Here is a 23210-nt window from a genome sequence, read left to right as displayed (position 1 = left end):
CGCAGAATGACACTACAACTACTGAGCCAAACTGACTAGGGCAAGGGACTCTTCCTTTTGACCGTGAACTCCTGGGCTGGCCACCTCTGCAGGGCCAATGATGTAACACCTCCCAGTGCCCACGCAGTGGCATGTGCACAGGAACACACAGGGACTCCAGTGATGAGCACACGCACCATTTTTATGGAGCACGTGGCTTATGAAAATGACAAATGGCAGGTCCCAGAGAAGGAAGTCTGTCCATCTTCTTCTCCAATCCCAACCACTAAGAAGCACAAATACCTGAATCACACTCCTATTTCCCAAATGCTGTCTGGATGTCACTTTTACAGAAGCACATCTGCAATCTGTGCAGTGATTTTTCCACTCCACTCCTTAGGAGTAAATCTCATCACTATGTTTATATCAAATGTGCATATAATTGATATGCCTCATTTGGTTCTAAGTCCTATCTCACTTGCTTTAAATAATCCCATTTTCAAATTTTAAAAATTGCAGGCAATGTACAGAGCCCATGTTTTCTGTGGTCTTTCCAGAAAAAGCCAGTTAAATACCCAACCTCGGGTAGAAAACCCTAGAGCCCACTGCTTGGAGCGTACCACTGACTCGTCGATCTTGGAGATGCTGTTGTGGCTCAGGTCTAGTGTGGTCAGTGCTTGCCATGTGGGGATGATGGCAGTCACAGGGCCTTCCAGGGCTGTGCCTTCTGGCTCCCACTCATCAAATTCTGAGGCTTCGGGAACGAGGACTTCCTGTGTAAGAACATCTGTTGAGCACACTTGGGCCCTCACGCAACACTCACTGGGAATGCAATCATTGCAAAATTTCAGGAAGAGCTTGGGCATATTTAGCAGGTGGAAGTGAACTTGCATTAAACTTGGGCTTTGGTTCATATGTCTTTAAGCGATTGTGAAATAACTGAAAAGCTTAGCAACGTACAGTTATTTGGAATATGTTCCGGTCCTGCTTCAGGAGCAAATGCTTTTCAAGTTTTTGCCATATATATATATGCCTTTTCTGGCTTAAATCTCAGAGGCTAAAGGTCAGAATTCATGGTGTTTCCAGGCAACTGTGCTTTCCAAGCTGGCACTGTGGTCCCCGCTGTGGACAGCAGGCCCTTTTAACCATTACTTCACAGGGTTCAAGTCCAACAATGCTGAGAAAGCAGCACAGTGCACAGGGGCAGTACCATTGAAGGGGAGGGAGGCAGGCCTCCTCATTTTGACGTTTCATGCCCACAAGACCTCTCCTCTCTTGATGGATCATTTTGAGCCCCGTGAGCCAGGCGGCAGGAAGTGCTTCGGAGAGAGACAAGGTTGCCTGACACCCTTGCTCTTGACACAAGTCTTTTAGTAAGCCTCAAATTTCACCAAACCTAAATCTTGATCTGACAGTCTAAGTCATAAAAGCTGCCACTATGGAGAATTTTAACATTACTAAGATGCAATTCATAAAACGGCAAATAGAAAAGAAACCTCTTACATTCTCAAATTAGAGTATTACTGTGGCTCATATACAAAGATCAGAGCCTAACATCCACAGCCTCACCTGTCTCCTTTAAGTCCACTAAGAACAAGACACAAACGAGTGCTAAGTCAGGGCTTTTTAAGCTTAGAGAAACATTTATACCAATCTAGCTATAAACGTCCTGCCAGTTGCCACTGCTTAACAATTTGCTCATCAAACACCAGTGACTTTTTTTTGAGGGCAGGGGGTGGGGGACCCAGTTCCTTAAAATATCTTGTTTAACAGCGTGATTTTTGATGAAGATGTGGACTAAAGCATCCCAGGTGTTGCTAAGTGCTGGAAGGTCTCCCATGAGTGGATGGCTACCCAGGCCTAGGAAGGCTCAGCTTCTGGTTTCTGACAATGGTGATGTGCACTCCCACCCTCGGTGGGGGGGACCACAGCGCAGAACCCTGCCCTACAGACATCTCCAGGCAAGAAACAGGGGGTACTCGCCTTCATCGAGGTTGCTGAGAAGCGCACACTCATCGTGCCTAAGGTGGGCTTCGAGGCGACCAGTCCCCGGATGTGCTTGGCATCACAGTGGCTTATCTGGAACAAGGAACAGCCATGTCTCAGGAACGGCATCACTTATTGAACAGAAGCCTTGGGTAGTGGCAAGAGGTGATTCAAATCCTAAGTCTCTCCTTTCCCAGCTTTTAGTGCTGACTAAACAGCATCTGAAGAACCTGGTAAGACTCGCAATGAACCATGAATTCCATTTTCCGTGTAGGGGCTGCTTGGGGCTTGGCAGGTGGACAGGAAGTGTGGGCCAGAGAGATCAGAGCTGAGAGCAAGGGGCCTCTGAAGCACAGTGAACACGATGGACCCTCCTGTTCACCCTGCCTCACTCCCCCGGTGTCTGCTGTCCTATGAGGGGGCGGGAGGGGGTGGGTGGGCAAAGCTGGGCCGGACACCCCTCTGACTTCTCTGTCCTCACTTGGCCTACACTGGTCGAGTTCCCACAAGTTCCCACCAAGGGAAGCCGTCCTCCAGGTCAGAGATAAGCCCAAAATGTTGCAGGCAGAATAGTCCAATGTGTAGCAGAGGTTCTGGTGTTGGGATCAGCTGAACTGAGATCCCAGCTTTCCCCTCATTAACCACGTGGTCCTGGCCAAACTTCCTAACCTCCCTAAGCCTCAGCTTTCTCAACTATAAAAGGGGAATAAAAGTGCCCCCTTTACAGGGCTATTAGGAAGAATCCACCAAGGAGTGTACATCAAACATGGGGCACAGGGCTGCACACAAAGGCCATGCTTGAGAAATAGATGCTTTAATACATTTTGTATTATTCGTTACGGAGTCCCTCTTTCATTTTAAAAATGGCAACAAAACTGGCATCCTGAACCCAAATGTTCAGCAGTAATGCAGTTACGTATGGGCGTGCCAGAAGGTAGAGAACTCAAAGCCCTCTGCTGACCTGCCTTGGGAAAGACCTGAACTAGCTCTGCCTGAGCCTCGGGATGACTTCTCGGCACTTCAACTCGAACAAGGAAGCCAGAAAGGAGTGGGCACTGGTGCTCCATCCTGTTCAAATGCTGTCCATGCCGGGGCAGAGATATGCAGGCCAGCCAAGAGCAGCAGAGCCCCTCTTTCTCTGCCTTCAGGTTGGCCTTACTCCCCTAGATGAAATCTGCCACCTACTAACAAACACCAGAGTAACAGTGCCTTACAATTAGGTCCAGTTATTCATAAGCAAGATGATCCCTATGCAGGCCTCAGCCCTGCCTGCACTCCAGGGCCCAGGGCCTTACCTCCACCTGATGAAGAGACTTGAATATTGACAGATCAAAAGGCAGCAGCTGCTCCTGAATGTTGCTGGTCCCAAAAGGTCCTTCTGTGCCAGAAACCTGCAGCACAGATATGGCTTGAGTCAGGGATGCTGCCACATGGCTCCCCATCCATGTTCACCGGGCAGTGCTGCAGCAACTGCCCCGACTTGAAGATCTGCCTGGCAATGAGGCATGGTGGGTATGCACCCCGTCAACAAAGCAGGCTAAAGCTGAGGTTTAAAGCAAGGGACATTGGGTCATGACTGCCCCCTAGTGCTCACAGCCAGAAGCTCAGTGCCAAGAACACAAAAGTGGCCTTCCTTCCCCGGATGGCCCACCCAGCCTCTTTCACACACACCGCCAGCCAGTGAGCTGTTAGGCCCCATGCTGGCTGTATGCCACCACGTCTATAACTGAGCTGCTGCACTTACCTTAAGGTACTTAAGGCGACAGGTGAAGTCCAAGATGTGCCCAAGGTCAGTCTTGGCGTCGCCACTGGCACACGTGGGCTTTCCCAGCTGCAGCTGCTCAGTGACCGCATAGAGCTGCAGGGGCCTGATGGCAAAGACCTCGCCGGCCCCCAGGAGCTGTTCTCCTGCAATAGCCGTACCCGAGGGTGAGCATCCACCTCCAGCCCTGTCCTAGTCAAGCGGCCAGGGCGTCTGCCCACCTGGCTAACAGTTAACAAGCGTTTGGCAAGCACCTGCTATAGCACTGCACCACGTCAGGATGAAGCCACCATTCTGGGTACACAGGAGCAGCTGCCCGCCTGAACTCATGGGGCACCGGGCACACCCAGAACATGGGATTACCAAGGAGGGAAGGGCCATGGGGAGGTGCCTGGGAAGCCTCGCTGAGGTGAGGCTCAGTTAAAAACCTGACGCATTAAGCCAGGATAAAGCTGACACAAGGCAGCATTGTGGACAACAGACCTATGCTGCACCCTCCAAGATACAGACATCTCAGTTAGGTGAAGCCTCAGATGCCAGCACAGTGTAGGGCCTGAGAGCAGGCAGGGGTTCTGAGCCAGCCAGCCTGGCATTTGGTCCTCACTCTGCTCCTTCCAACCATGTATCCTCAAGCAGATCACCGAGCCTCTCATCCTCAGTGCCCTCATCTGCACCCCCGCAAAGGAGAGAGAGGAGGTGGCATGGCAGTAAGATGCTGAACACTAGGAGAAACCAAGATGGCGGCATAGGTTAACGCCGGAGTTTGCTGCCTCGAACAACCACTTCAAAAATACAACTAAAGGACGGAACGGACATCATCCAGAACCACAGGAAGGCTGGCTGAGTGGAAGTTCTACAACTAGGAGGAACCGAGAATCAGAGAAGGCGCAGTGCTGAAGTAAAATACTAAGGTGCGGAGTGCGCGAGGCGCGGGCTGGTGGCTGAGGGCGTGGTTGTCTGTTTCAATCCGGAGGGAGCCTCAGACTCTGAGCTCCAGATCCGGGCGAGTCTCTAGGGACCCAGACTCAAACGGGAGAAGCAGGACTGTCTGGCTTCGGTCCCTCCAAGGTTTGCAGCGGTTGCTGGGACAGAGAGGCAGAGCCCCTGGGGACGGACTGAGAGCAGCCATAACTGCTCCCTCCTCCGCCCTGTTGATCCCTTGGGACCCGCCCCGCCCAAGCCCTGCACAGAGGCATTTGCCGGATAGCCTCAGGCAAAGGCTAGATTAGCACCTCCCTAGAGGACACAAGTTCTTCCACTGCAAACACAGCTGATTCTCACAGCCAGTCGGCCTGGAGGTCAAATTCCTCTAGTATTAACTACAACAATCAAGGCTTAACTACAACAAGACTGCGCACAAAGACCACTAGGGGGTGCACCAAGAAAGCGTAAAAAATGCGGAGACAAAGAAACAGGACAAAACTATCAAGGGAGGATATTGAGTTCAGAACCACACTTTTGAGGTCTCTCAAGAGGCTTCTAGAGTCTGTCGATAAACTTGATGAGATGTACAGGAAATCTAATGAGACCCTCGATGGTGTGATAAAGGACCAACTAGAAAGTAAGCATACACTGACTGAAATAAAGAATATTATACAGACTCCCAACAGCAGACCAGAGGAGCGCAAGAATCAAGTCAAAGACTTGAAATGCAAAGAACCGAGAAACACCCAACCGGAAAAGCAAAATGAAAAAAGAACCCAAAAATACGAAGATAGTGTAAGGAGCCTCTGGGACAGCTTCAAACACACCAACATCAGAATTATAGGGGTACCAGAAGATGAGAGACAGCAAGATATTGAAAACCTATTTGAAGAAATAATGACAGAAAACTTCCCCCACCTGGTGAAAGAAATGGACTTACAGGTCCAGGAAGCGCAGAGAACCCCAAACAAAAGGAATCCAAAGAGGACCACACCAAGACACATCATAATTAAAATGCCAAGAGCAAAAGACAAAGAGAGAATCTTAAAAGCAGCAAGAGAAAGAAACTCAGTTACCTACAAGGGAATACCCATACGACTGTCAGCTGATTTCTCAACAGAAACTTTGCAGGCCAGAAGGGAGTGGCAAGAAATATTCAAAGTGATGAATAGCAAGAACCTACAACCAAGATTACTTTATCCAGCAAAGCTATCATTCAGAATTGAAGGTCAGATAAAGAGCTTCACAGATAAGGAAAAGCTAAAGGAGTTCATCACCACCAAACCAGTATTATATGAAATGCTGAAAGGTATCCTTTAAGAAGAGGAAGAAGAAGAAAAAGGTAAAGATACAAATTATGAACAACAAATATGCATCTATCAACAAGTGAATCTAAGAATCAAGTGAATAAATAATCTGATGAACAGAATGAACTGGTGTTTATAATAGAATCAGGGACATAGAAAGGGAATGGACTATCCTTGGGGGGAAAAGGGGTGTGGGAGATGCGGGAAGAGACTGGACAAAAATCGTGCACCTATGGATGAGGACAGTGGGTGGGGAGTGAGGGCAGAGGGTGGGGCGGGAGCTGGAAGGAGGGGAGTTATGGGGGGCGGGGAAGAGGAACAAATGTAATAATCTGAACAATAGATTTAATTAAAAAAAAAATAAATGTGAATCCACCACAAAAAAAAAAAAAAAAGAAAGATGCTGAACACTAGGCTGGACCACAGGAAGCACACCTCACATGTTAGCCACTGTAACTATGCTCTGCTACAGGTCCATGACCCACACTCAGCTTCTGTTTGCCATCTGATCACTTTTAGGTAAGGACAAACCAGATGCAAGAGGGCACGATGCTCTCACCTTCCAGAATTCCACCATAGGGCTTTGAACTAGATCCTGAGCTTGGGGTTACCCCCAAGACAAGAACCTGAGAGCCCCAAGGTGAAGGACCCCCAACTCCTCACAGTTGGCTGCCAGCAGGGCAGGTAGGCAGGCAGCCTTGGCTGTGGATCAGATTCAGGGATTTGGGCAACTCCAGGGAGGTGAGCCCTGGCTTGGATTCACTCGGCACAGCCCAAGAGATGGGAGTTCTGTGCCGTCTCATGCCCCTGGCCACCTAACAGTGCTGAGTAAGTTACACCAGTATTTCGGGGACCCCTGGCACATACCTTTTTCAAAGAGCTCCTCAGCCAGTGCAGCAGTGATGCCATTTATCTCCTGCAGAGAAAACAAGACCCAGTTAGGAAGTCCCCTGCCCCTCGTCACTGGAATTTGCACAGTCATTAGGACCTGCACACTCCCTATCTACCTCCTCTGCTATTGCAACACCAGCTCTCCAGAAAGTCAGACAAAATAAAGGAGTAAACCTATAACAAATCCAGGTGTCTAAGAAGGGGAAACTAAATATTCCCAGTTATATGGACATTTAAAATGTCTCCTCAAAAGCAGAACAGAAACCAGACTAATGCTGCAACTTCAAACTCACAGAGGCACTGGCCGAGAACACGAGGCTCAGGAGGTTGGCAAAGCTTGGCTATGCCAAGCGCTGGCCAGGAAGCCAGCAGCTCCCAACACCGGCCCTGGGAGATCCGAGGAGGGCATGGTAGAGAGGAAGCCCTACTTCCCCTGGAGAAGGGCTCCCATGACCCTGTGCGATCAGAGAGCTTCCAGAGCCAACCCTCTGACACATTCCAAAGGTGTCCTAGGAAAGAGCGAGCACCGTCAGGCCCTGTAACAGTACCACGTGGCCCCAGGGCCACGAGAAAGCGGCAGGAAAGAACTTCCTTTTGGAATGAGGTGACGGAGACATGACAAGGACAAGCTTTCAGTCACGTTCTGAGGTGCAAATTCACGCTGGGCAAGGACCCGAGTACTTGCCATGTGGTGGCTCACTAATCCTCCCAACGCCCTACGTGGGGGAGACATTATTTTGAAACCTGCTTCCCAGATGAGCAAACAGAGGTGGGAGGTGCTGTAACTTTTCCAGTTCTATGTAGCTAGGAACAAGCAAAGCCACACACCCAAGCACTTGGCCTTGAAGCCTCTCTGTAACAACCAATTGCTTCAGCACTTTAGTGGTGTCATTGTGGGGTTGGCAGGGCCCGCAGGCCCTCAGTCCCACATCCTACAGGTAAGGATTTTAACTAATTGACGGATGGCAGCCAACATGACTTTTCATAAACAGGTCCAGATGGAGGCTGCACAACTGCCTTCATAACTCACAGGCACATCTCTGCCACCAGGACGTGCAAATCACATGTTTACAGGACTCAGAAGGCACCAGGTTAGCGGAAACAGGCAGTGCTTTTCTGTTTTCTGTTTGGCTTGTTGGTCTTTCTCACCTTTTATACACAATGGGTATTTATACGCTGCAAATATCTTCTCCCTGTCTGTGCATGCCTTTTACCACTGATCCTAGTGGTTTTCCTGACATACAGAGGGTTTTTCATTTGTATGTTGTTTAACCTGTGATTCTTTTCCTTTGTGACTTCTGGGTCCTCTTCCCCGACTCCAAGATTATACCAATATTTTTCTAATGTTTTCTTTTAGTACTTTATAGTATCTTTTAAAAATATGTTTATTTTTTTTAATCTGCTTGAAATTCAGTTTATGTATTGTGTGAGAATAACTTTAAGATCACCCCCCGCACACACACACACACAAACAGACAAAAAGCCAAAAAGGAAAAAAATGAGCAAACACAGCCCCAGCATTACTGGGCTCAGAGTGTGCCAAGACACAGTGTCTAATGTAAAAGGGCCACCAGAGGGACAGAGCAGGCTCCAAGCAGGAGAGCGCCAGAAAGGGGAGAGGATGCCTGTTCACACTGGAGTTCAACTCTAATCCTTCACAACAACTTAAACTCAATTACATTTTCCTTGGCTGCTGTGAAGAACTGAAGATTCGGAAGAGCTTGAATCCAAAGGCCTGTTTCCCTACCAACAGTTTTGAGAACCAAGCTCTGCCTCCAAATCTGCACTTCCCCCTCCCCCATGCAGTCAGGATTGCCTCAAGAGCCTTGAGAGAGTCCTAAACAGCTTGAGCCCCTGCACCCTGTGTGATTCACTCTGGGGCTCCTAGGAGGTCTCCCAGGGGAAAAGGGCTCCCCGCCCTCCATCAGTACCTAACAACCCCACCCTCAAAGCTACATTTCTTCAGGCAGCTGGTATCTGTGCCAATCCCACTAGGGAAACAGGGCTGGAATGACCAGAAACACAGAAAGCTGAGAGCCAAGGGCTCCTGCTAAGCAAAGGTCACATTTTCACTTCTGACAATCTAAAAAGCAAACTATATAACGATTTCTCTTCCCATGCTTTGGGGCACAGGAAGTGCAGGCTGCTGCCACACTATCTACTTCAGTTTCCCAGGCTGATCTTCACCTTGGGAGATTCTTAATCAGGGAGCAACAAAGAATGCCTCCAGCACTGGTCTCCTCAGAGAGTATTCTGGCCATATTGCAGCCTGTGTGCATAGCAAAGGTGTGCAGAATCAAGCATCCCTCTGGCCAGGCAGTAAGTGGGGCCTAGGGGGGGCCCCAGTCAAAGCTCTGCAGATACTGCCAGGAGGTTATCTTCAGGGACAGATGACTCCCCACGTGCCCCACCCAGCCTGAGCTGAAGGGACCTGAAGTGCTTCACGGTGCCATGAATATCTGAATTGCAATGTATTTTTTAAAAAAGACATTCTTTCTACCTCAATAAAAATGTCAATTAAAAATATTATTAGCTATGCTTACAACTATAACACCCACCCCCAAGTGTATTCTAGACCAGCGGTCGCCAACTGGTGGTCCGCGGACCACTGGTGGTCCATGAGGACTGAAAGGTTGGCGACCGCTGCTCTAGACCAATTGATCAGGTTCCTGCAAGGATCATGTGTTGGTGTGCAGCCTTGGACAGCAGTGTGAACTGCACACAAACACACCATAAACTAGTTGGGCTGTGGCTCTGTAACTACCATTCTGACTGAGTGTGTCTGCGTATGTGGAGACCCATGACCAACTGCACCCCACAATACATACACCTGCACTTAATGCACAGGGCAGCCTGATGCCTCTGCTTGGCACATGCTTGAGCAAAACGCTCAATGGGGTATTAATGAGGGGCTCAGTTACACATCATTGTATGGTTTACCCACACATGCTCATGTGTGTGTCCCTGTATAACTTTCACTTCATGTCTGTGAAGAGACATTATAGTAGGAACAGCTATACTACGTGCCATTCAACTCTAAGTAAAAATTCCCCATTGAGGAATTCAAGCCTAAACTTTAACTGAACAGAGCTCCAAGACTGAGTTGCAAAGAAATCTGTTATCATGTACAGGCTCAGTACTTTGCAACTAAAACAAATGATGGATGGGAATGCTAAGGCTGATGTGAAGATGCTAACAGTTCCATCACAGCTCCTGATTTCAAATTTCAAGAAGTGTCTTTGCCCCAGCCGGGTGTGGCTCAGTGGTTGAGTGTCGACCCAGGAACCAAGAGGTTACCAGTTCGATTCCCGGTCAGGGCATATGCCCGGTTGCGGGCTCGATCCCCAGTGTGGGGCGTGCAGGAGGCAGCCGATCAATGATTCTCATCATTGATGTTTCTATCTCTCTCTCCCTCTCCCTTCCTCTCTGAAATCAATAAAAAAAAAATTATAAGTGTCTCTGTTCTAACCAACTGGCTTTAAAATAAGAAAATGATATAAATGCCACCTTTGAAGACAACTGAGGGCCTTTCCTTACCAGGACGACTGGTATTGGCTGGCACCTGGTGTGCCCGGCCAGGGACCATTGCTCTTTCAGGCTCTCTACCTTCACTGCATCATCCCCTACAATCCTCAAGAACCAGGGCCACCGCTCTCCAGCTCACACAAGAGGAACTGGGACACAGAGAGGTTAGATGCCTGAGTTGGAAGCAGCTGGGCTGAGATAAACTTGGCTCTGCCTACCTCTCAAGTCCACAGTTACACAGCCTACCCCAAAATGGGGTGCTGGAATTCTACTGGGGGATTCCACGTCATTGAATTTGAAAACCTCTGCTCTAGGGTCCTGGGATGAGGTCTGTCATTAAAGGTCCAGGTATGGGGGCACAGCTATCTGAAGAAAGCCAGCACAGCAATAGGCCCAGTGCCCTCTCACTGCAACTCAGGGCTGCACCAACCTCCAGATGCCCCATCTCAGAATTGGTGGGAAAGAAGCAGTGCTCTCTTCCTTGCCATTAAAATCCATGCTGCAAAAGAAAGAAGTTGGACTCCTACCTCACACCATGTACAACACAAAATGGATCGAAGACCTAAACATAAGAGCAAAAATTATAAAATTTAGAGAAGAAAGCATAGTTGTAAATCTTTGTAACTTGGATTAGGCAAGATGTTGACACTAATAAAGAAAAAAAAAATGAACTTCACTATAATCTAAAACAGCGGTTCTCAACCTGTGGGTCGCAACCCCTTTGGCGGTCGAACGACCCTTTCACAGGGGTCACCTAAGACCATCCTGCATATCAGATATTTATGTTATGATTCTTAACAGTAGCAACATTACAGTTATGAATTAGCAACAAAAATAATTTTATGGTTGAGTCACAACATGAGGAACTGTATTTAAAGGGCCAGAAGGTTGAGAACCACTGATCTAAAACATGTGTTTCAAAGTACACTAACAAGAAAATGAAGACAATCCATACAATGGAAGAAAATATCTGCAGGAGGAACAAATGTAATCTGAACAATAAAGATTTAATTAAAAAAAAAAAAAAAGAAAATATCTGCATATCACATTTCTAATAAGGGTCTAATATCCAAAATATTCAAAAAAACTATAGCTCAACAACAAAAAAAGACAACCTAATTTTTAGAAGTGCAAAAGTTTTGAGTATTTTCTCCAATGATATGCAAATGACCAATAAGCATATGAAAAGAGGCTCAACATCATTAGTCATTAGGGAAACAAATCAAAACCATAATGAGATACCGCTATAAAAAAAATGGACAGTAACAAGTGTTGGCAAGATGTGGGGAGATAAGAACATATACACTTGCCGAAACCGGTTTGGCTCAGTGGATAGAGCATCGGCCTGCGGACTGAAAGGTCCCAGGTTCGATTCCGGTCAAGGGCATGTACCTGGGTTGTGGGCACATCCCCAGTAGGAGATGTGCAGGAGGCAGGTGATCGATGTTTCTCTCTCATCGATGTTTCTAACTCTCTATCTCTCTCCCTTCCTCTCTGTAAAAAATCAATAAAATATATTTAAAAAAAAAAAAAAAAAGAACATATACACTGCTGGTGAGAATGTCAAATGGTGCAGCTGCTCTAGAAAAAAATTAGGCAGCTGCTCAAAAAGTTGAACAGTTATCATATGACCCAATAATTCCACTACATACTCAACAGAAACAAAACATGTCCACACACAACTTTCTATATGAATGTTCATAGCAGCAGCATTCATAATAGTCCAAAAATGGAAACATCCAAATGTTTATCAACTGATGCATAAACAAAATGTGATATAGCCAAACAATAGACTATTCAGCCCATGAAAATACCAAAGTACTGATTTCTGCTCCAATATGAAAGGACCTTATGCTACAATCTGGAAACATTACACCCAGTGAAAGAAGCCCGTCACAAAGGCCATGTGAAACCACGGAGACAGAAGTAGCGATGGCTAGGGCAGGGCAGGATGGGAAATGACTTTGCTGATGGGTACAGAACTCCATTTTGGGGTGATGAATGTTCTAGAATTAGTAGCGGTGAAAGATGCACAACTTTGTGAGTATACTAAAAATCAGGAACTGTACACTTAAAGAGTGCATTTTTTTGGTATGTGAATTATATCTCAATTTTTTAAAAATCCACACCTCAGCCAAATAGGGCTCCCTGGGCCCACCCTGTTCAATGTCAGTCCCCTGAGGTGGAGCATGCTGGGAACAATTTCAGAGAGGACACAGATGGGACAGAGGTTGAGAGAAACATTCTCTAAGAGCTCCCAGAGAGTAAAAAAGACTGACAAATCTTTAGGCCCTCTTTGTTCAAACTCATTTGAAGATCGAATCCAGTAGTTCTAGATTAGGTGCAATTTTGCCCCTCAGGGGGATACCTGGCAAAGCCTGCAGACACTTTTTGGCTGTGATTAAGTGAGCGGGAGAGGTCTACTAGCAGCTAGTGGGTAGAGGCCAGAGGTGCTGCTAAAAGATGCACAAACAGCCCCCACAACAATTATCCAGCCCTAAATGTCACAAGGTTGAGAAACCCTTATGTAATTGAATGGTCAATTATATATCTTTTAATACCTTGGAATTATAACCCAGGGGCCTGTCAGATAACAGTAATTTTAAATATGTCCATACTACTCCAAGCAGTAGAGCACGACTCAAACCAGAACCACACATGTGGGCCGAACCCAGCCCATCTCAGGCAAACATATCTCCGAAGAGTATTGAAGGCCTTTCCGTGCTCAGAGGTGAGAAAACCTGGGCAGCCAGAGAGACTACCTCCTCAAAGACCCAGGTCTTAAGCAATGAGTCACACTTCCAAAGGGCTGCTAACAAGTCCTATCCTTCACTAGCTCATCAAAGCTTCCACAAAGTGCAGTATTTCTTAAAATACTAACCAGTAAAGTTTGTCTGAAAGAGCCATGAACTTTTTCTCACATAAGAAAATGTAAAAAGATATCTACACGAGGAAACTGCTAACCACATACATTGCTGGTCTATGCTAAACAAAATTCAAGCATAAATGCATCTCCCATCTGTAACTGCCTTCCTTTCCCACATGGCCCCTTCAAGCTTATTGGCCCAACACTAGTGCTATGACCAAATGTTCAGACTCAATCTAGCACTCAAGAAAGGTTCAGCCATCTTACTCTGAAAATACTTCAGGAAAAATTGTTTTTTAAACATGTTTGGGCTTTTAAGACAACAGCTCAAGTCCCTTCTTAAAAGGTGAGCCTGAAAAGGGAAAGGATTCTTTCCTATCTTTAGCACAAAAAGGGAAAACAATTAAATGTAAATTCTTCAAAAACCTATCACCCAGAGATAACTATTATTATTTTGGTGTATAACTTCTAGAGTTTTCCTAGACAAATATATTCACAAAACTCTTTTTTAATAAAATGGGACCACACTCTACACACTGTTTTATAGCCTGCTCTTTTCCTACAGTAATACACTTATTTTCCTATGTCAATAAATCCATAGCCACATCATCATTTTTCTAGTAGAATATCCAATTATCTGGTTGTACTCTTGATTAAAAAAAAAAAAAATCACCTCCTGTGGGACTTTCGTTCTCAGTATCTTGCTATAATCCTGGAATGACTACCTTTGTCCCTAAGTCCTTTCCAAAGTTTCCTAATTTTTTTCCTTAGAATAAATTCTAAGAAGTGGAATTGTGCTCTGGCCAGTAGCTCAGTTGGTTAGAATGGTGTCTTGATACATCAAGGTTTTGGGTTCAATCCCCAGTCAGGACACATACAAGAATCAACCAATGCAATGCATAAATAAGTGCAGCAACAGATGGGTGTTTCTCTCGCTCTCTCTCCCTCCCTCTCAAATCAATAAAAAATAAAAAGTGGAATTGTTAGTGCTTTTAATGTTTTGGTTTCACTGCCAAACTTCCCTCCTTAAAGCTCATCTTGTCACCAGTGGCCATGAAAGCTGTTCCTCCACACAGAAGGGGGTGCAGAGCTGCTCCCCAACATACAGAGGAAGCCACCTACCCTCACTCACACCGTACCTGACAATGCCTCCAGACGGCAATGCTACCAGCACAAACTATCCCTTAATGAGTCTTGACTGTGAGCCAACAACTCAACACTATGGTCTATGCCAGGTGTTAGCTGTTTCTAATCTACCCCCAATCCATTTGGATGGAAACCTGGCTTAAACACCCACTTTTGCTAACCAAAGGGCCTGTGGTGCAGAAAAGTCTCTCTGTAGTCATAGTCTGTCTAATGTAAGGTAAGTCTGTCCATGAACATGCTCTACCCACACCCCATCCCCGCCAGGGTGCTGGTCCTCCATCTTCTAACCTCAGGATCAAACTCCAGCCCACCTTTCTTCAAAGCTGAGGTGTGCTGCCTTGAGCTCAGGTGGTTGTGGGCTTGCAGGGGAAAGAGAAAACCTGAGAGGAACTTACATAGAACTGAAAATGCAAGAAGTGAGCCAGCACTCTGGGGGCCACGCCGGGGAAGGTGGCCAGGAGTGTCTGGAGGTAGACCTCCAAATCCTTCTCCCTCTTTTCCACCAAGCTTCTTGAGTTTTTCCCAATTATCTTTTTGGGTGGAAGCAGATTTTTATCAATCTTCTTTTCTGCAACAAGCTGTAAAAAAACATAAGCATGTCAACCACAGACCAAGAGGTTCTGGTCTTTGCAAGATCAAGGCTAGCAGCCTGAAGGCAGATGCTTGTCTTGACTTCCACAGCCCCTCGTGACAGCTGTACCATGATTACTGATCAAAGCTGAGCACCTGGGCTTGGCCTCATCAAGCTTGTGAATATGAGAAATGCCAGTATAATCCCAAACAGGAAGCTCCATTTGGAGACATTTAGAAAAGGAGACCTCCAGACCTTTAAAATCACCATTTCTCCAAACAAGAATGAAAACAACCAGGGTGGTGGCCTGTCTTTAAAACCCTCAGACTACAGATGACCTAGAGAAAGGCATCTCTTCCCAAAAGCAAAGGAAGACATGGAGTCACAGCCAGTTTTAAAAGTACAGGTTATGGAACAGCTATAGTCAGGTCAAGCAAGTTAAAACCTATTCCCTCCCCCAAGAAACTGTCCCGGCATCTCACATCCAAGCTAGGACTGGCTACCTTAAAACTAAAGTTCAAATATGCTCCTCACACACTGCCTTATGCTAGGGTTGAACTCCCAGGAGCCACCAGCTGTTTTGGCAATTAAATTAGTAAACTTGCTTATTAAAGAACACTATAGGCATGGAGTCTGTTTTGCCCTAAAATGAATCTGTGGCACAATGGGAACTTGTCCTACAGTCCCCAAGCTCTGAGACACAGGTCCTCTAGCTCTCATTACCTTTTCATGGAGGTCATGGAAGTCGCTGTAGCGGTGCTTGACTGTCCACTCATGGTTGCCATCGGTGACCTGAATGATGTAAACCTAAAAGGGAAAGCAGGCAGCCCTTCCTGGTCAGTGACAGCAGAGCCCCGCCTCACCCCCAGCAATAGCTGCAGGTCACCCAGACCCTCTCAACACCCCCCACCCCTGAGGCCAAAGCTAGGCTGCACCTGACTCTTGCTGCGAAGCAGGGCCCCCTCTAGCCTCAGCCTCCTTCATGGTCCCAGCACTGGATCTGGCAGGCACTCGGGTTAAGTCTGTGGCTCTACCCAACAGTGAGGAACAGAGAAGGAGACTATCGTATCAAGACATCTCTTTAGTTTTTTGCCTCCATTCTCCAGATAATTCAAAGCCCAATCCAACCGGAGCTTCAGGTAAAGCCACCCGTTCCGAGGCAGAACAATGCCAGGTCTGGCAGGGCCAGCTTTCCTACTGCATTTTTTCCCAGGTGCCCTGCCTATATCCTGGAAGCAAGCCTGTTTCCAATCTTTTTAACTGGTTAACAGCTGTGATTGCTGCTGCTGAACCAAGAGTCAAGGCACTAACAAGCTGATGGGGATGGGGGCGGGGTGCGGGTAAAAGAGTGGTGATGAATTATTAAGCCATAACAGAAAGCAAAATGGCTTAGCGGTTAGGGGACTGGGCCTTGGAGTCAAGGAAGACGTGGGTTCAAAACGTGCTCTGCCATTCCCTGGCTGTGGCTTATGGATGAGTCACGTACATAAGTGACTGGGAGCTGAATTTTCACTGAGCCTCTGTTCCTCCATCTTAAAATCTGATAGGTTTAAGGATCAAATAAGGTAATCAAATAATATAAGGTAATGCATGAAAATGCTTTGCAGCAAGTGTTCGATGAAAAGGTAGGTATATTAATAATCAACTCAGCACACCTGGAGACAAAACGGTAGGCTAGGCCCGATCACCCACCTTGCCCACACCCATTCAAAGGAGGGGCTCGGCCCGGTGGAATAGAGAGCTTTTTGGGGCGCAGCCCAAGGGTGAGGGCCGGCCAGCCATTGGCTTAGAGACCTCACCCTCACCCAGAGGAGGACCCCTAGTGCCCGCCCCTCTCTGCAGCAAGCGGGGAAGGGGGAGGAGAAAACCATCAGCTCAGCGAAGCCTCCGTAGAGGAGAAGCCATTTCTCCGGGGCCGGCCTGTTGCTCCAGGATCCGCCCGCAGCCCCTCTTCCCAGCCTGGCAGCATCCCTCCCCTCCCTTCCGCCCAAAAAGGCAGAAAGAGCCAGAGGAATGGCCCTCAGGAGTCGGGCTAGGATGGAGGCCGAGGGGATGGGACCGAGGCAGGGCCGGAGCCCCCCGCTCCCCGTGGGAACAAAGGACAGGAGGCGGGGAGGTGCTCCGTCACCCCCACCCCGGCAGCCTCCCAGGAGGACCTCCAAGTCCATCACAGGCGGGGACTTCCCCATTTCCTATCCCCCGTCTCTCCCATAGCCTTGGAGTGTGTGTGTGTGTGTGTGTGTGTGTGTGTGTGTGCGCGCGCGCGAGGGGGTGGAGGGCTGGGGGTGAGGTCGGGGCTTGCTGCCCCCAACTTGCTCCCACGGCTATGAAGACCCTAAGGTTTCTGGGTCTCGCGTTTTCAGCCCTGAGCGACCCCTCAATCCCCCGTGTCCGGGTCCCAGCCCTCCCCCTTTCTTGTCCCTGCCAGACCCCCAGGGCCTTGGGGCCCCGAACGCAACCCGTCCTCACCTGAGAGCAAATCCCAACTGCGACCCCCCGGCTCCCCAGACCAAGGCCCCGCCCCGCTCCTTCAGGACCTGCAGGGTCCCCAATTCCAGCCCTGACCCCCCCACCCCCCTGCCCCCGGACCCCCTAGCCTATCCCCCTAGGATGGCGCCCCTCCAGGCCTGAGGCTCCTGAGCCTCTGCCTCATCTAGACCCCGATGCCCCGCTATCCCTCCCTTTACCCCTAGAGCCTCCCCAAACCGAGCCTCCCCTCCCGCACGCGCGCCCCTCCTCAGACCCCTTCTGGGGTCCCCTCCCCAGGTCCCTCCATCCCAACCCCTCCTCCACATCGTGGCCCCCACCCATTCTCCCCTGGTCGCGGGGCCCAGAGCTCCGGCCGCCACTCCCGGCTCGGCGCCCGCGCCCCGGCGCACCGTGTACGTGTCCACGAGCTCAGAGCCCACGACGCGCGCCTCCTTGGCCGGCTCGGCCTCCCGCTCGGGCCCGAAGCTGCGCGTCGCGGCCGCCATGTTCCGGGCTCCGCGGCGGCCCGGCGCAGACAGGCAGCAGCAGGGGGCGGGGTCAGCGTCCCACCGCCCCGCGGCCCCCGCGGCCCCCCGCGCCCGCCCCCTCCCCCGCCGCGCGCTGCGCGGCCATCTTGGCCCCACCGCCTCCGCGGGCCTTCGCCCCGCCCCTCGCGCGTGATTGACAGCAGCCGCTCCTAGCGCGCGTGCGCAGGCCGCGCGGGCCTCTCCGTTTGCGCCGTAGGTACCCGCTTTGCGCCGCTGGTCGCTGCTTTGCGCCGTCGGTACCTGCTCTGCGCTCCCCGCAGCCAGGGAGAAGCCGGGGCCCGTGGCGGGTAGCTCTGGGCAATACAGTTTGATGCCCAGGAGGACAGAAGGCCCAGCACTTCCCTGGCTCCCCGACGCAAGTACTGCGTCGCCTGGCCGCAGTTTCTCCCTCCGAAAAAGGAAGAAGTAATCGCCCCCCACCTGTAGGGCACGGAGCGGAGGGGAGAGTCGTGCTTAGAGCCCAAACAATAACTTGGGGGCCGGTTGTTCACCTCCTCAAGACTCCATGACTTTGTCATGGGCTGCTGGAGAATTGAGAGGGTTAATTCAAGCAGTGCCCCCGCTTGCAGGGCTGGGAGCAGGTGCGATTATGGGAACTCAGCATGGGGTGGGGCAGTGAAGACGGAGAGCAGGCATATGTGCTGTCCATGGGGCACCAGACTCCCCAGAGGGGTCCTGCCGGAGCTGAAAAGGGCGGCCGCCTGGCCCTGGACCCAAGAGCCACAGAGCTGGGACGGGAAGCACAGGCTTAGAGGCAGAGCTCCGACCCGGGACACGGCTCAGACCTAGAAGGAGGCGGTACCCAGCTGGAGAAGGACGGGGACGTCTGGCACAGATGAGACACCTGTAGGTGTGTTTGTTGGATGACTGCAGCGGACCGAGCCCAGAGCTAGCGCTGCTCGATGAGAGAAGAGGTCTGGGGGGTGGCTCCTCTGGCTCCTCTGGCTGAAGGGCTCCCGACTACTCTGCCCTAAGGTGGGGCGCAGGTCAGGACTCTGAGCTTAGCGTTGGAGGCTCCCTGTAGCAGGCCCCGTACTCCCAGGCCTCTCCTTGCACACGGCTGCCCCTACTGCAGAGAAGTTAAGCTGAGGCAGGGGCTGCCCAGTCAGCCAGCCTTTGGGCAAGTCATCACCCCTCTAGGAGCCTCAGTTTCCTTATCTGAAAGGCGGGAGTAATATCATCCATCTCTCTGATGGGAGGAGAGGTTGAGCTGCTGTGTATAGAGGCCTGGCCTGGGCCCCCACTGCTTTGTAGCTCCTGTCCTAGGCTCGTGTTTTCATTCATTCAAGAAAACTTTCCAGAGAGTCCCCTGGGGAACAAAGGGTAGGAGACCTGGTCTTCACAGCCCATCTTCCTGCCTTGGATAGAGGACACGGGGACTCAGCCAGCCTGAGATCACCAGGGCTGGGGGAGGGGGTGGAGGATGCTCCACGCAGGGGTGGGCTGGGCCCGGAATGCAGCGGGGCAGGGCTATTTAAGCTCCGGGCCTTCTGGCAACCCCAGCAGCCTGCCCTCTGAGCCGACAGCATGGATGACATCTACAAGGCTGCGGTGAGGGACTGGGATGGGTGGGCCCACTGGGGAGTCACTCCGCTCAGGGTGGGGGAACAGGGTCATCCCAGGGAAGTGGTGGGGACCCAGGAGAAGACCTACATACTTTCAGCCCAGACCCTCAAGGGGATGCTGGGTCTGGTGTTCTAGGGTGTGGAAGGGGTGAGGGATTCAGGGATTGGAGAGTGGGTGGAGGAGGAGGTCGCACCGTTCAGCACCATGTTTGCCTCTGTCTCCAAGTGTCTAGTCTGTGTCCCTCTGTCTCTCGGCCATGCCTTTCTGCATTTGTGTCTGGATCTTTGCCTTCCTCAGTGTCTTTCCATCTTTTTGTTCTGAGCTGTCTCTGATGGCCCAGAGACACCCATTTCTGCCCCTCAATTCTGCGTCTCACACTCTCATGACCCCCCAGCCCCCGCCAGCCCCTGGAGGGGGTCATAGGGGTTGTGAGGAGGGGGCTGCATAGCCGAATCCTGAGCTGGGGAAGGGGCTTTAAAGTTTGGGACAGGCAGGGAAGGACTGGGCATCGGGGAGAGCCGGGAAGAAGGAACAGAAGCCGAAGCTCCCATCTGGCCTGGCAGGCTCAGGGCTCAGTGGCTTAGCCTGGGGTTAGGGCTGGAGAGTGGTCACCCCAGTCCCTGGAACGTGCTGTGGTCACTGAGGGGCTTCAGATGCTATTCCATCTCGGTGTGGGGGTTAGTTTGCTGACCTCCCCATGCCCCAGGGACAAGGACATCTGACACAGACAACTGTCTCCAAAGGAATCCTTCTCTCAGCCCCAGGATTGTGGCCCCACTGCTGGGCAGGGGAGGGCTACAGCTGGCTCGGGGTCCCCCTGCCTCGCCCACAGGAGTCCATGGAGCTGGGGGGAGCAGCCCTTTGCCCGTGCCCATACAAGGCCTGGCGGGGCTGGGGACTAATTTTGGCTCCTGAGGCACCAGCAGGCCAGGGGGCCAGATAACGCTGCCCCACCCCCTTGCATGCCAGAGTCCCCAGAACAATCACCAGGTTTAACTTTGTCCCCCGTTAAAAATAGCCCAGTGGCCACTCTGGTCAGGTTACAGTGAGTGGCTTTACCTGCCCCCACACTGGTGTTATTGTCCCAACCTGAGGGACAGCTGTCCCTCGGGCCACCCAGCTTAGGTTTCAGCAAGGAGGCTGACAGGGCATTGAGTGGTCACTGACTATTGTTACTCAGGGTCACCTTGGTCCTGGAGGGGGTGCCCACCTGCCGCCCTGGCCCTGAGCCCACCCTCAGTGAGGCCAGCTGGGTCACCAAAGGGCTTTGGGGGCAGGAAGGAAGGACTGAGATCTCAGTGACCTGGAAATGGCCTGCCTCTCCTGGCTTCACTTGTCCCACCTGTGAAATGGGTTGGTTTCCTCAACAGCAGCTAGAGCCTGAGCCTGCATCCTGAGACCTCTTTTCCTCTCTAGGTAGAGCAGCTGACAGAAGAGCAGAAAAATGGTGAGTTCCCCAACGTACATATGGGGGGCAACAGGGCCGGGCTTGGGGAGCATGAGGACCCCAGGCTGGAAACCAGATGCTGGAGTCTCTCTTGTTGTGACCTCAGAGGTCTCAGAGGGAAGTGGGCAGGTTGGTAAGTGACCCCAGGGATCTGGCCATCTGGGGTCCTGGCTGCTGAGCCCTGGCCATTCTACTCCCCGTCCCGCATCGGACACAGAGTTCAAAGCAGCCTTTGACATCTTCGTGCTGGGCGCTGAGGACGGCTGCATCAGCACCAAGGAACTGGGCAAGGTGATGAGGATGCTGGGCCAGAACCCCACCCCCGAGGAGCTGCAGGAGATGATTGATGAGGTGGACGAGGATGGTAAGCCCCTCTGCCCCGCCAGGCCCCTGACCCATAGCTCCGCAGGCCACTGGGGATCCGAATCCTGGCTCCGCCACTTACTACTCTGTGCTCCTGAAGGAGCTGTTTAGCCTCTGAGCCTCAGTCGTCTCCTATGTAAAATGGGTATAATGACCACCTTCCTCATGGAGTTGATGGGTGGATGCAGTGAGAACACCGGGGTCTAGGGTCAAGGGCTGTACCAGCCGTTCTGACTGTTCCTCTCTAATGGCCATGCCCTCCACCCCTCAGGAAGTGGCACAGTAGACTTCGAGGAGTTCCTGGTCATGATGGTTCGGTGCATGAAGGATGACAGTAAAGGGAAGTCTGAGGAGGAGCTATCTGATCTCTTTCGCATGTTTGACAAGTAAGTGTGTGACCCTTGACCTCTGACCCCAACGCTGATAGAGCTGTGGAAAGGGACAGTGTTATGACCTCTAGGTCTCAGTCTCCCATCCTGTGCAATGAGGGAATGGAGTGCCTCATCTCCCAGCGGCCCTGCTCTGCCTGCCTCCCTCCCTGGGTCGTGGGTGGGGCTGCCTCTTCCCCTCCTTGGCCCCCACGAGAGGCCCTGAGACCTCCCTTGCCCCCACTCCCTGCAGAAACGCTGATGGCTACATTGACCTGGACGAGCTGAAGGTGATGCTTCAGGCTACTGGCGAGACCATCACAGAGGACGACATTGAGGAGCTCATGAAGGATGGCGACAAGAACAACGATGGCCGCATCGACTATGATGGTGAGGGGTGGTGCACTGGATCTCCCGCTGCCCACACCCTGCGGCCCCCACCTCTGACCCACCCCTGCCTTCTCTCCACAGAATTCCTGGAGTTTATGAAGGGAGTGGAGTAGATGCCGACCTTCGCCCAGAGCTGCAGTACCACCTTTCAACTCCCGCTGGGCCCTGGGGTGGAGCAGGGGGCCGGGGTCCCCAGGATGTGATCCTGGCCGTGTCCTTGACTGAGGGCCCTCCCTGGCTCCCGCCCCAGCCCTGTCCTAGGGAATACAAATAAAACCTGCTCCCTGGAGGCCTGGTGTCTGGCTTTCCTTTGGGGGGAGGGGGCACCTGTGGACATTTCCCCAGCCAGTGTTTACTCAGGCCCTGAGGACCACTGCCTTCCTATCCCAGAGCCCATGCTCCAGACACCCCTACACATTGCCTTCCGTAGGGGGGTTAGGTTGGATCAGAGACTACCATGCTCCGTACCCCGCTGCCTCCTTTCTATAACTACTCATGCCCAGGCCCTGTTTCCAGCGGTTCAGCATCTGGAGTTGGTGGTGGCCCAGGCACCTGCATTTCACGAGCTCCTGGGGCAGCGGGGGTCCTTATCTGGAGGGAGGAATAACTAACTGCAGCACCAGCTAAGCCCTGGATGCCCCTTGGCACCGCAGCCCACGCTCCATCTCGGCTCTGGTTGGGGAGAAGAGGGCACTGCAGGGCCCAGTGGGCCTACAGCTCTAGTCCATCTGTCACTCACTTGGATTTCCCTCTGGCCAACACTGACTCCCAGGGACCAAGGGGGCATACCTGCCCTCACCCATGTGACAGGTGAGGACCTAGGGTCAGAGAGGCACAGGGACTATAAAGGTTACCCTCCCAGGAGGGCTCTGTCTGATGGACCAGGATGGTGTGGGAATACTTTCCACTTTTCTCAAACTTCAGAGGCTCCAGGAACCCATTTTCCTTCCCAAGAGGGAATGGAGGCTCAAGGCCTGGTGGCTCTCAACTTAGTGGGGTGTCCAGGCCAGAGCTGCGGCCAGAAAAGTAACACTGGTCTGGGGAGGGGGTGCTGCAAGGAAGTGGAGGTGTGAGCTGTGGTGCCTGCAGGAGGGACAGCTGC

General features: G+C 51.2%; 2 protein-coding genes across 3 annotated transcripts in view; one reads left to right on the top strand and one right to left on the bottom strand.

The window, feature by feature from the left end:
• NISCH (nischarin) overlaps positions 1 to 18006 on the bottom strand; it is a 34915-nt gene extending 16909 nt beyond the window's left edge. For both annotated transcript variants that reach the window (XM_070390709.1, XM_070390710.1), the window contains exons 1-8: positions 17837 to 18006; positions 15681 to 15764; positions 14782 to 14964; positions 6826 to 6874; positions 3710 to 3873; positions 3261 to 3356; positions 1963 to 2058; positions 600 to 752 (exon numbers count right to left, since the gene is read on the bottom strand). In XM_070390709.1, the coding sequence (XP_070246810.1) occupies positions 600 to 752; positions 1963 to 2058; positions 3261 to 3356; positions 3710 to 3873; positions 6826 to 6874; positions 14782 to 14964; positions 15681 to 15764; positions 17837 to 17932 (921 nt within the window). In that variant the 5' untranslated portion in view covers positions 17933 to 18006. The remainder of the gene's footprint in view (positions 1 to 599; positions 753 to 1962; positions 2059 to 3260; positions 3357 to 3709; positions 3874 to 6825; positions 6875 to 14781; positions 14965 to 15680; positions 15765 to 17836) is intronic.
• A 1450-nt stretch (positions 18007 to 19456) lies between these two features.
• On the top strand, positions 19457 to 22397 carry TNNC1 (troponin C1, slow skeletal and cardiac type). The gene is made up of 6 exons (XM_070391553.1): positions 19457 to 19525; positions 20957 to 20987; positions 21205 to 21351; positions 21622 to 21736; positions 21972 to 22108; positions 22190 to 22397. Exons 1-6 carry the CDS (start codon positions 19502 to 19504, stop codon positions 22219 to 22221), a joined length of 486 nt encoding a protein of 161 aa, XP_070247654.1. The 5' UTR covers positions 19457 to 19501; the 3' UTR covers positions 22222 to 22397.
• The last annotated feature ends 813 nt before the right edge of the window (positions 22398 to 23210 follow it).

Source organism: Myotis yumanensis, unplaced genomic scaffold (genome assembly GCF_028538775.1).
Source record: "Myotis yumanensis isolate MYYU_CA2020_CCGP unplaced genomic scaffold, mMyoYum1.0.hap1 SCAF_14, whole genome shotgun sequence".
NCBI lineage: Eukaryota > Metazoa > Chordata > Mammalia > Chiroptera > Vespertilionidae > Myotis > Myotis yumanensis.
The sequence above is the reverse complement of the archived record's forward strand: the minus strand, read 5'-3'. Positions and strand labels throughout refer to the sequence as shown.